This window comes from Protomyctophum bolini (genome assembly GCF_963924005.1).
Source record: "Protomyctophum bolini genome assembly, chromosome: 23".
Lineage (NCBI taxonomy): Eukaryota > Metazoa > Chordata > Actinopteri > Myctophiformes > Myctophidae > Protomyctophum > Protomyctophum bolini.
In genome coordinates this window covers 2,454,742-2,475,804 of record NC_137884.1, presented here as the reverse complement: position 1 = coordinate 2,475,804, position 21,063 = coordinate 2,454,742, and the positions used below count along the sequence as shown (strand labels likewise).

The 21,063-nt window shown below is 43.1% G+C and overlaps 1 protein-coding gene across 5 annotated transcripts in view; it reads left to right on the top strand.

Annotated features, from left to right (window-relative positions):
- The window catches only part of cald1a (caldesmon 1a), a 105,817-nt gene that overhangs the window by 40,447 nt on the left and 44,307 nt on the right, over positions 1–21,063 (top strand). For all 5 annotated transcript variants that reach the window (XR_013963586.1, XM_080757624.1, XM_080757623.1 and 2 more), the window contains exon 2: positions 7,084–7,169. Coding sequence is in view for 4 of the 5 variants with exons in the window: in XM_080757623.1 (XP_080613749.1) it covers positions 7,084–7,169 (86 nt within the window). In the remaining variant the exon portion in view is untranslated. The remainder of the gene's footprint in view (positions 1–7,083; positions 7,170–21,063) is intronic.

Below are 21,063 nucleotides of genomic sequence, written 5' to 3'. Positions count from 1 at the left end.
TAGAGACATGTATGTATACTATAGGAGGATGCATTATGTAAGGACTGCATTGCGGCGTGTATTGTATAACAATAATATATGTGTGTTATATGTACATTTACACACACATGTTGAGTGCGTGCAGTCTTGAAAGCCTGTGCCAGTGGTGCGTTGGTTTTAATATTGAAGTAGGTGTCTTACATGTGAGGCGTCCGTCCGATACTGTTACCCAGAGTGTGTGAAATTGTGCGCAAATAATCTGATTCTGAATCAGTTTCATTGTCCCGCCACAGGCTCGCAGGCGTAAACAAGTGGGTGGAATTAGGTTTTGTCACACGTCGTTTTGAGTAAAGAAGAATGGGGTTTTTTTTACACATCGAGACTTTTAAATCTCGCCTTAAGACCCACCTGTTGGCACCCTTGGCTTTTAGTTCCATTTGAGAGTTCTGTGTTTTTCTGTGGCTTTTTTGTTGTTATGTGTCCTTTTCTACCGTTTGGTTTGTTGGTGTCTTTTGTTTTAGCTTTATAGTGTTAGTGTTTAGCTTTCTGTACAGCACTTTGTAAACTTGAGTTGTGAAATGTGCTATATATAAGAAGTGGATTGGATTGGATTGGGGGGGAAACGGGGAGAGGGAGAGCAAGGAGAAACATGTTAAAGAAACATATCGTCTCTGTCGGGTGGAAACTCATAATATTATGTCCAAAACTGTAACTTTTCTGGATTCCAATTCAAACATGGCAAAAGTAGCAGATCTGCAAGCTGTTTGAGTGACGCTGTAGTGTAGTCAAGTCAAGTAGGACATTAATTTACTGCTTTGGTACAGGTACAGGTACAGGTACAAGCAACAGGTACAGTACACATGAGGTTATATAAAGTGCAAAAAGTAGCAACGCAATGGCAGGTCCACAATGTAAGAAATACTCCACAAGAGGTTTAATTCCACACCGTAGATCCACATGTGGATTGAGCCGTTAGGTACAACAAAGGTACTGTCGGGTAGACCTTCTGTTCCTAAACAGGCGCCATTAACCCATTCTGAACTGCATGGAACCCGTTTTGGTGTTTAGCATCATGTTATGCTTTAGCTATTGAAAAACAGCAGATCTACAAGCTCATAGCGCGCCACCGAGTGGCGCGCTACGAGCTTGTAGGTCTGCTATTTTTTGAAAAATCGAAGAACGACTGACATTTTTTTAGAATCTGATCTCAGGTCAGAATGGGTTAATCAGACCAGTGTGTGTCCAGTGGAAACCTCGTATGAATCTGATCTCAGGTCAGAATGGGTTAAAACACATGGGCCAGAGCAGACGCTTGTGATCGTAGAGTAATCGTCTGCCGGACAAGTGGAAAATAAAATTGGAGCGATAAGAACTCAACCCAGAAAGATTGCGGGGACTTTTTTTTCTCTCCTTTCCTCCGCCTTCTCCGCCGAGCCCAGTAAAGAAGGAACATTTCATTTCACCCCGAGCCAAAAATAGATGCGCCCTTGGCCCCATACTTACTCCTATAAGCCTTCGCTCCCAGCCCTTTTTCTGTTGTGCTATTTGGTGCCACATTTTGCCTGATAGGGTCGCATTGTTTCGCCGTTGTTGGCATAAGACTCTGTGAGAAAGATAGAGGCATTACGGGGGCGGGCTAATCCCGCAATGGCAGTCGTGGATAACATCAACTTGGCTTTTAGGGCTTTTTAATAGGGTGGCATTTAGACGCTTATAGTTTGTGTGCCAGGGCCTGGCAGTCTCGACAGGTAGTAATTTGTGCAAATGTGTCATTATGGCTATTGTAGAACCTCTTGAGGCAGACAGACGGGGAAATGAATGGGGAGAAGCAAAGGGACACAGAGAGCGAGAGGGAGAGAAAGAGAGGGGCGGAGAGAACAGGAATTAAATAGTGAGAGGAAAGAAAAAGAAGAGAGAAGCGTAGAAGTTGAACGATGGAAGACTCAGCAACTTTCTACCGTGCACGGAGTCCCCGTCTGAAGCTGTGAAAATATAGCCAATCTACAGGCTCACAACACGTCACAATGAGAGAGAGAGAGAGAGGAGGCAAAGTGCAGAGATGTGGGACATGGATGAAGAGAGACATGGGTGGATAAAAGCGTTTTTACAGTGGACAGGCTAAGGCAGGCCAAACATATAAAAGGCACTGAATCTGTCAAGACCCCGCTCCACTTTATACAATTGCTCTCTCTCTCTCTCTCTCTCTCTCTCTCTCTCTCTCTCTCTCTCTCTCTCTCTCTCTCTCCTGCTCTCTTCCCTGGCTTTTTTGCATGAGTATGGGTGGTCCCCTCCGGCAATATACGCAGCACTTACATCTCTGCATTTTTATTGAAGGCCTTCTGTGGAATGCGTTGCGGCCCTCCTCTCTGCCCCTTGTGTGTGCCTGTGCATCGCCCCCCCCCCCCCCCCCATGCAGAGGCCAGAGAGAATGCCACTGGCAGCGCTTTTTTTTTTTCATTTTCAGAGAATAATTGCGAGTTCATGCTCTTCAGTATGGCAGTTGGTTCTCAAAGGTTTTCTTTTGTGTGACTCGGTTCCACGGATACACATTGTGAAAAATAGCCGAGCTGTTGTGAGCTTGCGGATCTTCTTGGCTCATTCTCATATTATTATTTGACAATTTGGCCAATGTTTCCCAGGTTGAGAGTACAGTACAGTTTGTTGATTCATTTTAATGCAGTAATGGTCTTAATAATAATAATAATAATAAAAAGTACCCCACAATTGATACAGGCTATTTGGCCATGGACCTGGCCATGGTCATCTAGAGGGTCCCATGACCTATACCTTTTTTTAACAAAGCTTTCTTTTGAACCCACTGGTTTACATTTTGACCTCATGCCCTCAACTGTATTGTTTTCCCTCGATGTTTTAATCGTGTGGTGTTTCTTTTTCTATGCATTTATATTGTAGCACTTTGTGATTCCATGGAATGTAAAGTGCATTATAAATAAAATCCATTATTATTATTATTATTATCTAAAAATGTTTTGTGCCAGTAATTTTGACCTGAAGGTCAAGATTAATTAAATGTACCCCCCGTAGCAAGCAGGCTCTAGCTCAATGTCAGCACAGTTTGCGCAGGAAAGTGGGTTCCAAGAGGAAGAGTAAAGTACAGACGGAGGAGAGGACACTGGAGCAGCACGGACATTTTAAGGCTTTATTTAGGTGCTATAGTATACAAAAAACGACTAACGTTTCGACCTAGAAGGTCTTCGTCGGAGTCGTTCATGACTCTGATGATGAAGACCGTATAAGTCGAATCGTTAGTCGGCTTAAAATGTCCGTGCTGCTCCAGTGTCCTCTCCTCCTCCTGCATTAAGTGTCCTTGTTCCTGTGATGCACCGGACGGACCAGCCTATTCAGGCTCGAGGCTTGTCGGTAGACTCCCCTTTTGTTCTGAAGAGTAAAGCACGATTCGTATAGTGCAAAACATCTGAGCACTTCTTCCACTATAGCTGGCTGATTGCCTCATCCCCCGTTTTGGCGTCAGTGCTTCTAGGAAGTATGTGATTAAGACTCGTCATGTTTGTGTGGGGGCCTTTCCGGGTTTTTAGCGCTATATAGCTCGCTCTCGTTTTGTCTTAATTACAGTTGTACGAATTGCACCCGACATTCAACCGCCAATTTTCTGCCCTCCCACAGCCGCACTTAATGACAAATCTAAACTTTTGAGAATGGATTCTCGTGGTTTTTGGGGGGAAAATCTCTCCTCTCTCACTCACCCCCACGCCTCACCCCCCCCGGGTGGCTTTTGTCAAATAAGTAACATTCAGGACTGTATATATCGGCACAGTCGGGCAGAAACTACTCTTATATCCATATATATATATTTATATATATATATATATATATATATATATATATATATATATATATATATATAATTTGTTTTTTCGTAAATTAATGCCCTAACTGATCACACAAAAGCATAAAAATTTGCAGATCCACAAGTTCAAATGCGGCGTGAAAGCGGCGCCTTTTGAGCTTGTATATCTAGCCTTTTGCTACTTTTGTATTTGATGCCTGAAAAGTAACAGTTTTGTCATGTGACGTTTCCACCCGACATAGACGATATATAGGTGTCTTAAGCTCCGTTCAGACCGAAGAAGCTGCTTTAAAAAGCAAAAGCAGAAGCTAGCTTCTTTCGTGTGAATGAAGCTTAACTGTGGGCGAAGCTTTGTAGCTATAGGTTGGTTTGGCCAAAATTATATTGTCACTGTTGGGCGGAGACCTTGTGTGTCCAATATTGTTACTTTTCAAAAAAGAAAAAAATCCAATGTAGCTATTATTTTGTCTCAAGCTCTTGTTAATACTTTTCAATCCTTAACCACCGTCTCTTTCCAATGCATCCATGCCTGCATGTGCAGTTTGTGCACTAGTGTGTGTGAACGACTGGTGCGCTGGTGAGCACACTCGCGATGGACGAGACGTCACGCTTTACGGCTGGAACACAGCGACGGCGTTACTATGGAGTAAAATGTCATGCTACACATACTGTTGACATTATGAAGACAGGATTTATACAAAAAATATAGCGATGGAAAAAAGTGAATTAGCACGGACAGACAGACAGACATTTTGATGCCAATACTTGTGTGCCTCTACTCAAAATTTAATTTTAATTAATTGTGGTATTGCTACTTTTACAAAAATCTTCCTACAGCTGCCTATAGCCGAGTTCAGCCGAGCACTGGCAACTCTGTAAACAATACAGGAAGAGATTGGGGAGGGAGGGCAGGAGGGGGAGAGAGAGCTGACGCTGACGGGAAGAGGTTTTGTCCTGGCATTGTGAGGAGCTGGTGTGGTGTGCACTGTGCGGGGCACAGGGACGTTTAAGGTAGAGCTCTTCATCATTTCCCTGCAAATATACTTTCAAGATTTATTTTAAAAATGTTCAAAAGTACCGGATGTTACAGCAACGTGGTACACGAAGGGACGCGCTGTGAGCTTGTAGATCTGCTATTCTTGTTGTCCACGATTCACACGGCTCAGTACTTTTCCATTGCAAACCGTTACTCAATGACTTGATTTGACTTTGTTTTGTTTCCGCTTTACTGTGCTTTTAGAGGGCATTTTCTAGTAAATTGTAGTGATTCTAGTAAATGTCCAAAACCCCCCCAAAATCTCTAAAATGGCTAAAATAGCACAAGCTCATTGTGACACAGTGTGAGCTTGTTGCTGTGCTATTTTTGGCCATATCTTTTAAAGTTTTGGGGGGATTTTCTTCATTTTCACCTGACATTTTCATCGCGACGGGGGGGCCCTTAGCGCACCTGGTGACTGCGCCTCTCATATAGAACAGAGCATAGCGTGATTAACATGTCAAATAAAGTTTCATGTTTTATTATCAATAAAATCTTGGTGTTTTGCCAAGATCCCCCCCCACCCCCACCACTGCATTAGAGAGTGACGCATCGCTGCTCTGCATGCGTAATGATAATAACCTCTGCGATGGACGCTATGGTGTTCATTCTGCACAACACACTGTTTTACTCGCTTGGCCATGAGGAGGCACGCTGAATCAATCATCATTCTATACAAGTGGTTCCCAAAGTGACCCCCATGGGTCCTTGAGGGAGTTCCAGGGAGTCCCCCATATAGCTACCTGTATAATCTGTAACTCTGAGAGTGTACACACACACAGAGTTAAATTAACATTTATTTTTTTACAATATAAATCGGGGGGGTCCCAGAGATAGAGAAATGCCATTAAATGGGGCTCCGTCCGTACAGTATACACTAATGCATGTCAAACTGGAGGGGGGTCATTGAAATTAAATGGATTGAGAATCTCTAAGCTATAGAAGTGTAGAAAGTCTTCTCTTTTGGGGGGGAGGAGGTCCCTGGCATTATGTTTTCAAATTAGGGGGTCCGCAGGCTAATCAGTGCCAATTTGGGGGGGGGGGGTGGTCCTTGACATGAACAAGTTTGGGAACCACTGTTCTATGTGTCTGTGGGTGTGTCTAACATAAATACCCATAGGTACCCATCAATGTCATTTTGAGATTGAGGCACAGACGAATAGGACTGTACTGTATGCGGCCTGGCACAGATCTTACATTCTAGTTGTTGTTGTTGTTGTTGTTGTCGGTGGCTTAGCGGGGGGGGGACCATGGATCTTGCAATGGGGAGGATCACTGGTGGTTCTTGGGTGGTCCTATAGCTGGCTGCCTCGGCGCTGCCTGCACAGACAGTCACGTATACCCTGAGCCAAGCGGGGGTATTTTTAGCCAGAGAGTGCTCCTCGCTGATTGAGTTAACATCCTGTGTTGGCGGCTTCTCCCTCCTTATACACGCTCTGCCTATATCCCCCCCCCCCCCCCCCCCCCTCTCTCTCTCTCTCTCTCTCTCTCTCTCTAGAAGAAGAGAAGAAAAAACACACCTCTTTCTTCTGTGTTTCGCCCAGGTGGGCGCGGTATCGGGGTCATATCATGCCTGGCCGTAACCTTAAACTCCCTCTCTGGAACAACATATTTTCAGGCACAATTTTCAGACACAATTTTCTTTAGAATCGCGGCCTCAGGTCTGAAATGGCTTAAAACCACGCCCCCATGGACAAAACACCAGAGAGAGAGTGAGAGTGTGAGTGAGTGAGTGAGTGAGTCGGTGCGCGTGTCGGCATATGAGTCGCTTTGCGCCACGCGCGTTGCGTTTCGACCTTGTTGATCATGATCTGCTACTTTTAATGCTTTTGTGTGACACTGTAGTGTAGTGTGATCACGTTGTAGGGCTTTAAGTCACGGGGAAGAAAAATAAAAACACGCAAAAAGTTTGAATATTGAGAATAAACTATATTGCTTTTAGATCAGGTATTTATAATATTTTTGTTGGGGGGGGGGGGGGGGGTGTATGTAAATGTAATATGGAAACGATTATTACGATTATGCAAGAAATTATTGCGATTAATATTGATGTAATAATTGTGAAGGCCAGTGCATACAAGTGCATATGCCTATGCATTTTGGAATCTTGAAGTGCTAATCTGAGAACACCCAGTGCGTGGAACAGAGGTGATGAACCCGGAAGTCCGTTTTGTGCCTGCCTTCCTTTCTCCCTTCCTGTCGGTGTAAACTTAACGGTTTGTTGATGTCTCCCCCACAGGGCATAACCATGGATGACATGGACTTTGAGCGGCGCAGGGAGTTGAGGAGACAGAAGCGAGAGGAGATGCGTCTGGAGGCCGAACGGTAAGTCCTGTGTGTATTCAGTAACAGTTCCGCTCTCCGTTCGTCTCAATCCTGTTTATGGTTTGAGATGAATTTTGACAAGAAGGTCAAAATTGGAGAGAGGTCAGTGGTAAAAAAAAACCCATCGGCGCTGGAGACCCGGGCTCAAATCTAGGGTGTAACAGGAAAGTTACATGAATCAGGTATTATTATTATATAATACCATTATTATAATAAGGAAGAATGTGTTTTCTTTAAAGTGTATAATTTTTTATGTGGATACTCCCACCAGTTCATTAACCTTTTCGCTGCTATCTACGTTTATAAATGTAGCAAGTACCTAAAGGTGATATCTACATGTTCGTAGACAACTGTATACTCCATATATGAAAGCCAATTTACCTTTTAGCATTGCTCCGGTTACTATGGAGAGCCTCCGTCCCTACCAGCTATGGGATTTTTAAATCCAGCTCCATCCAGCCTCCGACAGGATTTTCAAAGCACTGTATCTCTAAAGCTTCGAGCGCTGTCCATGGTGAGCCGTCGCGCATCCCGGCGACCGTAAATCATTTGTGAGTTTGTATCGCTGAGCACATGTAACTGTTTGTAATGATGGCTAAGGGGTATGAGCTACTGCTAACGATGACTGTGCTCACAACAACAGCCCCCACCTCACTGAATAACCCGGAAATGAAACAAGGATAGTAGAGTTTGAGTGGACCATTCGTTAGGTGTGCTTATGCTGCCACCTAGCGTCAGTAATGGATTTAATGCCCGGTTTGCCTGATGGGTGGTGATCCACCTGAACTGAAGCGACACCCACAGCTGTTGTTGTATTATAAAGGGGTTAGGAGACAGGATGATATTGTGATGTCACTATATCACTTTGACTGACTGTCAGTTTGACTGTCAAGGTTTCAGCCTCCAAGGTTTGTTTGTATGTTGCTTTCTTTCTCTTTCTCTCTTTCTTTCATATGGGTCAAAACATGGGTGGTGTAGGACTCTCCAAAATGTGGGGTAAACAACAGACCCAAAAAAAAGTGTCATCAGTCTACTCTAAGTCCTGACAACGCCACATCACATGTGTACAATAAGACAAGGACATTGTCCACACCATAATGGTCTGACAATAGACCAAGTTGTTTTTGCACCGACTTGTGCAAAAACCCCAGGAGACTCACATGACTGTGCTGACACATCTAGACTATACACACATAGACAGCGGTGCAAAGTATTAAGTACATTTATTCAAGTATACGGAACTTAAGTACTCTCTTGAGGTACTTTTACTTTGAGTATGTCAATTTTATTGCAGACATCGTATTGCAAAAGTATCAAAATAGTGAATCTACAAGCTCTGAAGCTTGACAATTGGTAAAAGAAAACGGTTCTTTGTGTGACAAAGTCTATCGGGCCTAAGTGGTTCAGGCGTTGACACCAAGTGTTGCCCAACCTGCAGGTAAATTAAACTTTCGGGCAGGTCGAATCTGCTTTCAGGTTGCCCGACCGAAGTGCTCATTTGAGAGTGGTGTGCGGTTTTCCAGGGGTCAATTTATTAGCAGTGCAGTTTCCAGTTTCTCACTTATGCCCTTAAAATATGTCCTTCTAATCCAAAGAGAAACATCCTTTATTCCTGGGTTGTTGAAATGTGATATGCTTATTGCTTATTGCGATGCGATATTGCATTTTGTACGCTCTCCAAGTGAAGTTAATACTGCGCATTTCACAATGCAGATTGGGGTCCCGGGGATAAAAAAATGTAAATTTAAAATGGCGGTCCTAATGCGTATATCAAACTGGCGGTCCTTGGAATATAGCAGTTTGCGAATCACTGACATAGTGACACGCATGCACACATAACGGGTCCATTTAGCAGATCTACAAGCTCGTATAGCTGTAATAGATGAGCTTGTAGATCTGCTATTTGTCAACGGCTAAAGTTCAAAATAATAATGGTTGAAGTGGTTCAACGCTAAAGCATTCACAGACAAACGTCTGTTCAGTATCTCTGTCTCTCTCTCCCTCTGCTAGCCTCGTGTCTGCAGACTGCACTCTGTATACCTCTCGCTTTTACTCCAGTGGTGTGTGAACTGCAATGTAACTACGATGTACTCGCGGTATACCGCACTTACTTTGTAGATTTTGATGATTATTATTACGAAACATGCATCAACCAATTCAGCCCTATACCTTTCTTTGGCTGTTTGAAAATAGCCGATCTACAAGCTTATAGGTCTGCTATTTTCAAAGCATTTTACGACAGTCAGACCAATAGTTGTCTAAACTATAAAGCCTGTGTCCCATTTACCTTCAGTACTCTCCCATTTACCTTTTTGTACTTTTTTACTCAAGTCAATATGGAATACTGGACTATTATTTGTAACAGAGTATTTCTACATTGTGGTATTGGTACTTTTACTTAAGTACTGAGAAATGTGAGTACTTTCCTCCACCACTGTTTTATTCTAACTTGTTTTATTTAATTCACCCCTCTCTCTCTCTCTCCCTCTCTCTCTCTCTCTCTCTCTCTCTCTCTCTCTCTCTCTCTCTCTCTCTCCTATACACCCCCCCCCCCACCCCACCATGCTGCGTCTGGTACTATGACCTTGTCAGTTGAAATCAATTGAGGATGTCGTTGAATTCAGCCAGCAAAAACAGCTGTGTGTTTTGTCAGGCCCGTGTGCATGCCGATCCAAGAGTATATGGCTGCTTCTGCCCCCCCCCCCCCCCCCCCCCCCACAACCCCTTAAAGACCTCAACAGAGGTCCATTAGCTCAGAATAATGCTTTAGAAAATGTGTTCTCATACAGTAAATGCAACTGCAGTTCACATGGACGACTCATGTGCACTTCTTTCTCGTAGTCAGTTCTTAAAGACCTCAACAGAGGTCCATTAGCTCAGAATAATGCTTTAGAAAATGTGTTCTCATACAGTAAATGCAACTGCAGTTCACATGGACGACTCATGTGCACTTCTTTCTCGTAGTCAGTTCTTAACGATGTACGCCCTATGTACAGTATGTCAATTTATAAGATTATTTATTTCGTGATAACGATTTTAGTTATATTTTACAGGGGGGGGGGGGGGCGGGCATTCGAACAAGCTATATAATTATGCTAAATATGTATTTTAATTTTTTGCAAATCTTTACACAGAAAAAAACTACTGTGGTCAGATGTAATTGCCTAGTGTCTATAGTAAATAACAATAAAGAAATCGCCCTATTTTTTTTCTAAAAACAATATTGTATATTTAGCTACTTGTTCGAATGCCCCCCCCCCCCCCCCCCCCCCCCGTCAAAAATAGCTAAAAAAGCTAAAACGAAAGAAATTCGTATTTATTTTAATAAATACATATTTTTACTTTCTCTAACAACCTAGAATATCGACCTTGGTTGGCAAATATGATACACTTTTATTGCACTATAATTATGTTAAAACCTTAGTTACTAGTGAGTTTGTAGATTTTGATTATTATTACAAAACATACAGTAGGACACATACATTTCAGCCAGTTGAAAATCGCAACACGTTGTGAGCTTGTAGATGTGCTATTTTTAAAAATATTTTTTTATCAGGTAAAGTGTGAATTACAGACTTGCACTATTAGTTATTGCTGTATTGATACTTTTACTTAAGTAAAACATTTGAGTGCTTTTTTCCACCACTGCACTCAAGGCTGGAACATTATAGTATTATATGATTATGATGGATTCGCTTTCCATCATTTTAAATCCTTTTGATGAGCACGTCCAAACTCCAAAGGCCTTGCAGATTTCCAAGTTGAAGTAAAGCTGTGGAAACTTTCTTTAAAAGAATGTTAACGTTTTGCCTATAACAGCGTGACCAAAATTGGTTTCTTATGAATTGATTATTTTACAAAGATTATCGATAATATTTTATGATCGATTAAAATGACCAGTTCGATGAACTGCTGCACTCCTAGATATAAATAAAACAGATCCTCAACTTATATATAAAAAAAAAAGAAGAATGTGGTCTCGTTACACTGTTTAATAGTGCATGTAAACCTATAGTTTGCCTGCAGCGGACATTTTGCCCATGCAGGCCTCAGTTCCCAAGCTGCTCGGCGAAGGCTTTGATTGAAGTGGAGGTTAATGCAGTTGTTATAGGTTTCACAACATGCTTTAAAAAAATCTCCCAGCTCAATGTATTTATGCAATCTCCCTGCGTTTATGTTATATGGGGAAATGGAATTTGGCAGAGAAATAAATGATGGAGACTTGTAGAGGTAAGGGGAGAAAAAAAAACCAATATGGAAAGACGTGGTCATCGTTAGAGTGAGAGAGTGAGCGAGTGATAGTGAGAGCACGATGACGGACTAATTGAATGAGTGATCAATTAATCAATTGATTTTACGGTTGATATTAGCGTCCTGTATGCCCCATAACACTCCGGTTCCGGTGCGGTAAAAAAAAAATCACACCTGTGTGAAGTGAGTGGTGCAACTCTCCTCTCCCCCCTCCTCTCTCTCTCTCTCTCTCTCTCTCTCTCTCTCTCATTAGCAGGCAACAGTGCTGCACTGTCTCTCTCTCTCTGTTTCTGGAACAACAGCGCCCCTACTGGTACTAATAGTCATACTCTTGCGCACAGTCACATACTGTAGGTGCATGGGTGGGTGTGTTAACGTCACATAGTGATAGGCGGACACAGACATTGGTGTTCCTTTTGAGTGGTTGCACCACTCAAAAAACGGAAATGGAAAATCCACTGAGCATGAGCTCTCTATGAGGACACAGATTCTTAGAACGTAAATATCTCGGATTCTTCTTTTTTAGACCAAAAACAAGCTTGATTTGCGGCTCCTTTCTCTAAACGATATGATCCTATATAGCTTACAAAAAGTATGTTTTGTGTGGATTTTAAATGACAATCGTGGGAAATGTTAAACAGTGGATTTTTTACATCCTGATTCTCGGTTTCCGGCCAAAACGGCTTTCGATCTAAGAGCCTCGCCCATTGAGTTATGTGTGGCAAGTGTGCTGCTCTGAGCCACCATGGCAGTCAATGAGTTACTATAGTACTACAATGAGTTACTATTGTGCTCAGTTCTGGGATTTTCCCCAGCACATGGAATCAAGGGCTAATAACGCCACTCCACAAAACTGGAGACAAATATGACCCAAATAACTACCGCGGGATTTGTGTAAACAGCAACCTCGGAAAAATCCTCTGCATGATCCTCAACCACAGAATTCTAAATTTCCTCACAGAAAGCAACGTCCTGAGCAAATCACAAATTGGCTTTCTACCAAAATATCGCACAACAGACCACATTTACACTCTCAACACCCTAATTGACAACCAAATAAACAAAAACAAAAGCAAAATTTTCTCCTGCTTTGTCGACTTCAAAAAAGCATTCGATTCAATTTGGCATGAGGGTCTGATGTACAAACTGTTGGAAAGTGGCATTGGGGGAAAAACCTATGACATCATAAAATCAATGTACACCAACAACAAATGCGCAGTTAGAATAGGCGAAAAGCACACAGACTTTTTCCCCCAGAGCCGTGGTGTTAGACAGGGATGCAGCCTGAGTCCAACACTCTTCAACATATATATCAACGAATTAGCAAAAACGTTAGAACAGTCTACAGCTCCAGGCATCCCCTTGGCAAACACAGAAATCAAATGCTTACTTTACGCAGATGACCTGCTGCTGCTGTCCCCAACCAAGGAAGGACTACAGCAGCAACTTGATCTCCTACACAAATTCTCCCAGACATGGGCCCTGACAGTGAACCTAACCAAGACTAAAATCATGATATTTCAAAAAAGGCCCAGCCGCCAAAACCACCAATTTTTCCTAAATACAATCCCACTAGAACAAACTAAAAACTATACCTACCTTGGCCTAAACATCAGCAGCACAGGGAACTACAACCAAGCTGTAAAGGACCTGAGAGACAAGGCAAGAAGGGCATTCTATGCCATCAAAAGAAACATCAAAATAGACATCCCAATTAAAACCTGGCTTAAAATACTGGACTCGGTGATAGAACCAATTTCCCTCTATGGTTGCGAGATCTGGGGACCATTAGCAAACCATGACCTGGAAAAATGGGATAAACACCTACACACAGAATTCTGCAAATCCATTCTCCGTACCCAGCGAAAAACACCAAATAATGCATGCAGGGCAGAATTAGGACGATACCCACTCATAATCAAAATAAAAAAGAGAGCACTTAAGTTCTACAACCACCTAAAAGAAAGTGACCTAGATGCACTCCATAACAAGGCACTCACACACAGTGAAACTCTAGAGAGATGCCCCCTCAGCCAGCTGGCCCTGGAACTCCGGGCACAAACACAAACAGAGCCACGAGATAGAAAACCCATTGGACTAAACCAAATTATAAAACAGCAAAGGGAAAACTATCTGACACATTGGAAAGAAGCAACACAAAAGCAGAGTAAACTAGAATGCTATCTGGCCCTAAACAGAGAATACACAGTGGCAGAATACCTGAGCACCGTGACCGACCCAAAACAAAGAAAAATCTTAACTAGGTACAGACTCAGTGAGCACAGTCTCGCGATCGAGAAAGGCCGTCATAGGCAGACCTGTATCCCGAGAGAAGACAGACTATGCACCCACTGCACACTAAACGAAGTGGAAACCGAGCTACACTTCCTAACCATCTGCCCATTGTACCAAGACATCAGAGACACATACTTCCCACAGATTACAACCACACACGGAGATTTTGAAAACATGACCAATGACAAAAAACTCCCATATCTGCTGGGCGAAGTACAACAATGTGCAAACACAGCAGCAAGATTTGTGAGTTGCTGTGATAGGAGAAGGATATCAAATGGAACACAACCACCCTAAAGACTAATAATTGTGTATATTCCTGCACTATACCTGCATCGAGTTATCTTGGTACACAGAAGTTGATCTATTGAAGATTCTGACCTTCAAAGTACATAATTTTTGTTTTGATTGTATTGCTGTATTGTTGTATTGTTCTTTCTGCTTTGGCAATGTAAACGTATGTTTTCTCGTGCCAATAAAGCCCTTTGAATTGAATTGAATTGAATTGAGTTAAAACTGATTAATTTTGGGGTTATATAGGATTAGACATTTGGGGCTCCATTTTCGTCACGATAAAACCCCTTATCCCTAAACTTCTTTGCCTTGTTTTATTTTTTATTTTGCAAAACATTTTTGAATACTTAAAATGGCCAGTCTACAAGCTCACAATGTGGCAATGTAAATTCGAAAATGTTTAGCAAAATAGTAAAAACAAGGCAAAGAAGTTTAGGGATAAGGGGTTTACTTTAATTAAGCAGTGACGAAAATGGAGCCCATAGCCTATATATATAGTTGCACAAGCGTGTTGTGTGCGTGAGTGCGCGCGCGCGCGTGTGCGAAGTCAGAACAGCCAGGATCTGTCTCGCATCAGCCGCAATCCCACTGTAAGAGAGAATCAGCGTTGACAGAGATGTGTGCTCTTGGCTTACAGCGATTCCGTTCACCCCCCCCCCCCCCCCCTTACCCCCCCCCCCCCCCCCTGTGAGTGAGCTGACATTTCTCACACAGTCTCCTGCCCTCCAGATGACTCCACTAGTGCTCAGGGGTGCTCCTCTGCACTATAGCTTGTTTGTGTTGTTCAACCGACCGAACTTATGCACCATATGTATATACATATGCTACGGTATACCGCCATCAGCATTTATCACATACTGTATAGGCACACACATGCACTCACTCACTCACACACACGCGCACACACACACACACACAGTATATCCAAGCATCCACACACACAATATGCAAACGCACACACACACACACTCTCTTTTACTCTCTCTCTCTCACACACACACACACACAACACACACACACAACACAACACACAGAGGAATGTTTTGACTGCTGTTTTTATGTCCCTCTCGGGGAGAGAGAATGTTCCCACGTCGGGCCCTGTTCCCAAACAGCCATGATGCAGCGATCCTTGGCGTTGACTGTGTGTGTGTGTGTGTGTGTGCGTGTGTGTGTGTGTGTGTGTGTCTGTTGGTCTGGATCGAGCCGCGCAACGTGCCAAGGAATGCATCTGTAATGTGAAAAACGCTTTTGGAACCCACTCGCTGCATCATTTGTCATTTTGTAATTCGAATAGGGACAGTGTACATGAATCAACATTCAAACAAAATGTACAATGATGGCCCAAGTTATAGCTGAAGGGGGGTATAGGTTTCATTGGTTGTCCCTTTCTTTGCCTGTCGTTTGATTTTCTCTAATGCAATTAACCCATTCGGGTGTTTTTTTAAGCATTATGTTATATTGAAATCGTGAAAATGTGGCACAAATCTTTGAGTCTTCTGCGGGGGGGTCCCTGGAACAACATATTTTCTGATGAGGGTCCGCGGCTAAATACAGATAATTCTGGGGGTCCTTGACATCATACAGCTACTGTATATATGGAATGAGAAGGAATAAGTAGGTTGGAGTGGTCACAGTTCTTATTGTCAGTATCAGTCGACACACACGTGGTAGATTATATACCGTGGCTATGGGTGTTGTATTAATTAATTCCCAAATTCCAGGATTGCTGCTTTAAACCATTTTGGCCGATTCTACAAATGCCTTCTAAATCAGTTGGAAAAACCCATGTTTCTATCTCAGTCATTCTCAAACTATTTCATGTAAGGACCCCTATAGGAATTATATGTATTTGGCCGCCGACCCCCTCAGGCATCTCAAAAATATGTTGTTCCAGGGATCCCCAGAAGCAAAGATTTGAGTTAAAAACGTTCGCTCTGAAAGAATATATATTCAAAGATTTGCTCCACATTTTCACGATCTATTTTTTTTGTGTAAGTAAGTATAACATAATGCTTAGAACACCAAAAGGGGTTCCTGCCGAAAATGGGTTAATGTTGGAAAAGGCTTCAGTTTGTCTATTTCTCCTCTCCTCTCCTCTCCTCTCCTCTCCTCTCCTCTCCTCTCCTCTCCTCTCCTCTCCTCTCCTCTCCTCTCCTCTCCTCTCCTCTCCTCTCCCTCATATAGTCTATATTCTCCTCTCCATCTGTGCTGACTCACCTCCTGAGAGGCCAGGAAGCAGAGCAGAGGAAATAACACCCATCCTCTGTGAATGGGCCGTTCCAAACACCCCCCCCCCGCCCATGGGTGAATGGATGTACCGCTCAAAAAAAGGATAAAGAATGCTATACGCTCCACTCCCTAACTCAGTGGTTCCCAAATTATTATTATTATTATTATTATTGTATAATTTTTCTTGGTTGAAAGTGTGGGATCTCTTGCCGGAGTAAGAGAGCGACGGAGGGAGGGAAAGAGAACACAAAGAGAGATGATGGAGAGAAAAAGACAAAAAGACGTGTGAGATATAAAACCTGGCCAATCCACCCTCTGTACGCATTATACAAACTAGTGTTAACCCATTCTGAACGGGAACCCGTTTTGGTGTTAGCATCATGTTATGCTTTAGCTATTTAAAAATAGCAGATCTACAAGCTCATAGCGCGCCACCGAGTGGCGCGCTACGAGCTTGTAGGTCTGCTATTTTTGAAAAATCGAAGAACGACTGACATTTTTAGAATCTGATCTCAGGTCAGAATGGGTTAATCGGACCAGTGTGTGTCCCAGTGGAAACCTCGTATGAATCTGATCTCAGGTCAGATTGGGTTAACTTACAGTCCGAGTGTGCAAATGGACCTGTATAAAAGCGGATCCACATCATCACGTCAACATGTCTCCAGACACCTCTTGGGTCAATCCATTGTCACACACACACCCCGAAAGACGCAGAGTCCGGAGGTGGATTTTGACCCGAGCTATTTCCGTCCCTTACTTTGTGCACTTAAGCACACAGAGATTTCCCAAATATCTCTCTCTCTCTCTCTCTCACTCTCTCGCGTGTGCAATTAGCCCTTCGCTATATAAGCCCCACCCATTCCACTCTGCGATGGCAAGCTGTTCTTTTCACCCATTGAGATGCATGTTAAATGACAGGATTTTATATAAATAATTGATTTCAGTAGCAAGCGTTTCAAAATGTCTTGTAAATCTAGTCAACAAGGCCTGCGTATAGGCTATGGACTGGGGGAAAAAAATGATACAAGAGCCGATTCTGGGTGGGGACCCCCTGGAACCCCCTCAAACCTTTGCAATAGACTAGTGCAGGGGTCTGCAACAGGCGTGGCACACCCCTAGTAGCAAAAAAGGAATCGATGAAAATGTGTGTAAAATGTTTTTTTCACATTTTTATTTTTCATTTATGGTTTCTGTATAGGAGGCCAAACGTGCACAGAAACAAGTTTTCCAATTTTGTAAAAAAATGTGTAGAATAAATATTAAGTTTCAACACATAATGTCAACTAAGATAGATAAGCTCCAGATAGATTTTGAATTTATTTTTGGCCGAAAATGGCTCTTTCAGTTTCAACATCTTGGGTTGCCGACCCCTGGACTATAGTGTAATCTTTGTCCAGAGAGCATTTAGGGCGTCGGATGGAGCCATTGTTTGCGCAGTGTTTTCTGCACCGTCACTGTGGCAATGTGTCGCTCCACCCTTCAGAGGAATGGCACTGTTACACAAAACAACCAGTGTCACCGGGGCGCGGACTGCAACTGACCACATGTTGTAGACTAGAGAGATGACCCATGCTTTCTTGGAGGGGCGATTGACTGTCTTTGAAACCCTACTTGAAAACCTGGTATGATTGTGTGTGTACACTGTATAGCTTAGTAGTGGATCAGCTATTTTCAAAGAATTTATGGGGGGATAAAAAAAGTTAAATTTCTTCTGAAAATTATTGCCGATTACGTCGTGCCCACGATGAAGGCGTTAGAGGTCAAGTGGTCTACCACTAGTGCTTTGGGTTAGGGGTTGGGGGGGGGACGGGGGGGGGGGGGAGAGAGAGATATGGGAAACTGCGTACATGGAGAAATGTGAGAAATGTCAATGACCCCCCAAAATGTGATGCCACATTATTTGATGCCCCCCCCCCCCCCCCCCCGATCAACACAATCCTAACTGGACAGTATAGGACAAAGACGTTTTAATGAAAAACAGTGGATTAAGAACCTCAACACGGATTTTCCTGGAGGCTTAAACGTGCCTACAATCAGATCAGATCAGAACACTATACAAAACTTAAACTCAGGATTAAACTGGAGAAATCTAAAAGTGATTGTATCAGACTTCCTTCGGATACATGGCGAATGCATTTATTCCTTGCATTGTGCCTACACATGTGTAGGCACAATGCACTGAAGTCTTTTAATTCCCGCCCCATGAAGTGGAGGGAGAGAGGCAGAAAAGCGAGGGGTGTGGAGGACTGGGAGTGAGAGGGTGCGGTGCGGTGTGGTCCGTCCGTCCGTCCGTCCGTCAGGCAGGCCATGCAGTGGTTAGAAAGGAAGCGGTCCGCAGGGCCCAGCGTGGGAACGGCCCTAGCATTGCTGACAGTTCCCCCCCACCCACACCCACTCCCCAATCCTCCAAACCCCAGACCCACCCCAAACCCACCCATAGCCATCTCTTCCTCTTCCCTCTGCTCTGCTCTATGTTCCCAACCTAACTCATTTCGCTCAGAGCACTGACCTTAACCCATTTAGACCTGTGAGGTCTAAAAAAAATGGTTTCTAAATCCTATATAGTTCGGCACCGGCAGTCGAGGTTGGACGGGTGGGACATTTGCTACAGTATATAGTCTTTTTTATTGGCTTAAATATTGTCTATATACTCATGAATCCACTTGCTGACCGGCTGTCGGTATTGGGCATTTTTTTTATAGGGGTTTCTTGTGACCCTACCATTAACATCCAATGGCAGGCAAAATGTTCAAATATGTCAAACTTTCCTTTTGCTTTAAGTAGCATGCACCATGTCAAACTAGGGGGTTTTCATGATTCTGAATCCATTCCAAGCATTAAGTCTTGCACAAAATACACTCCTTGGGCTAAAAAGAGCCATAGCCATGACTTGCCCAAAATGTGCTGACCTCATCACATCACATTCTATGTCAGTGGTGCTCAACCTTTTTCATGTCAAGGACCCCCAAAATGATCTGTATTTGCCCGCGGACCCCATCAGAAAATATAGTTGTTCCATGGGACCTTACTTAAGCAGAACATCTGTACTAAACTTCTTCCACTGCTGGTTGTTCCTCTATATCCTCCCTCCCCAGAGCTAGCGAGAGTTTATTGTTTTCCTTGTCTTTCGTTTTCTCTCATTCTCTTGCTTTTATACCCCCCTCCCCCTCTCTTTCTCTCCGTTTTACCCACCTCCCTTCCTTCCCGTCTCCAGAATGGGATTTTCTCATGGACTTTTCCCTCCTAAATTCTGTCCGCTGACATTCTTTAGATGGTTCACCATGAAAGATAATATTTGGACGTACAATATTTCTGCCTGTAATGCGTTTCTGGGCCGTTTTTGGTGGCCGTTTGCTGGGGGGGAAACACTCGTCATAAATGTTCATAGGTGTTGGTCATACTGCATTGTACACTCAGTGATAGCTATGAAGTATCTTTATTATATGCTCTTATGCATCATTCTAACTGCCTATAGGCCCGGGTAATGCCCCGTTGCATGCTTGGTGGGCCAAATTATTTGATTCAGTGTGTTTTCTATTTTGTCTGTTTTTTTTGTCAATTATTTTCATAACGTTCTGGTGTCATGCGCTTCTAATTTAGTCAATCTACTTCCAGTAAGTTGACTTAAAAAAGAAAACGAGTTAAACTAATCATATAACGGGAGGCTCTTATTTTGAAATCCGCCGCTTGTTATTAGCTACTTGTTGCAGCTAAGCTACTATGACACTTTTCAGATGTAAGACATCACAACATGGATTACTTTCAGGGAAAACACGCACGCTGCTGGTTTCAAATATGTATCATTATGTCTTGAAATTTTGAAAACGTTACATTATGTGAAAAAAAACTAGCGAATGGGACTGGAACGCCTCGCATGCAGGCCTGCTGCATGCGATGACGCCACCATCCGAAGCTCGCTGCTGCAGCCTGGTTGCCAAGCCAAGTTTATTATCTCCATTACACTGAAGATCTGCACAGTTTACTGCTTTCTCCATCCATGTGTTTTCCCTTTCCATGAGCCGCTCTTTAAGCATTTCATTGCTGTCTTGTCTTTGTACAGTTCTAGCAATTTCCCTCACTGTAACGCACGCACGCACACTCTGGTGTCTCACTGTTTTACTTCCAATTTTGTTAAAATCCAATTTACTTTACTGGCCCACACGTTTGATGAGCAGTGTTGTTGGTGAAGGCTTCTAAACAATAATTGGCAATTAAAAAAGGCAAATAAAATCTCTCTTCTCTAATTGCATCTCTCTCTCTCTCACACACTCACTCTCACACACACACACACACACACACACACACACACACACACACACACACACACACTCACTTTGACACATGAGAGATGTTCTTTAATACCTGCCAAGCCAATGTCAACACTACAACCGACAGCTGTGCGTGAGGTGCGACATAATGGTTTGGAGAATGTGCTACCTGAGTGTACAAAATAAATACAACCAAATGGACCCATATGTGGGTCAGTGTGTCTATATGGGTATAGTATAGGGTGTAGGGTTGAGGGGATGCTAACCGATTCTACAAATCGAAATCAGTAGTTCTCACACTTTCAAGATTTGTTCAAAAATGTCAGATGTACAAGCTTGCAGTGCCCACTGTACTATATTCTGAACGTAAAATATAAAATGACACACAAGTTTCCCAGTTGTATCGGGGTTATATCGGTCTTGGCTGGTCCGCTCAGCTCTATCCCCATGACGGACAGAGCTAATGCTAACTCAGCTTTCTGCGGGTGTTGCAGTCCCCTCGTATACCCGAGGAAAAGATGTCTTCAATCCTGGGACTATTAGCGTCTTTATCATCC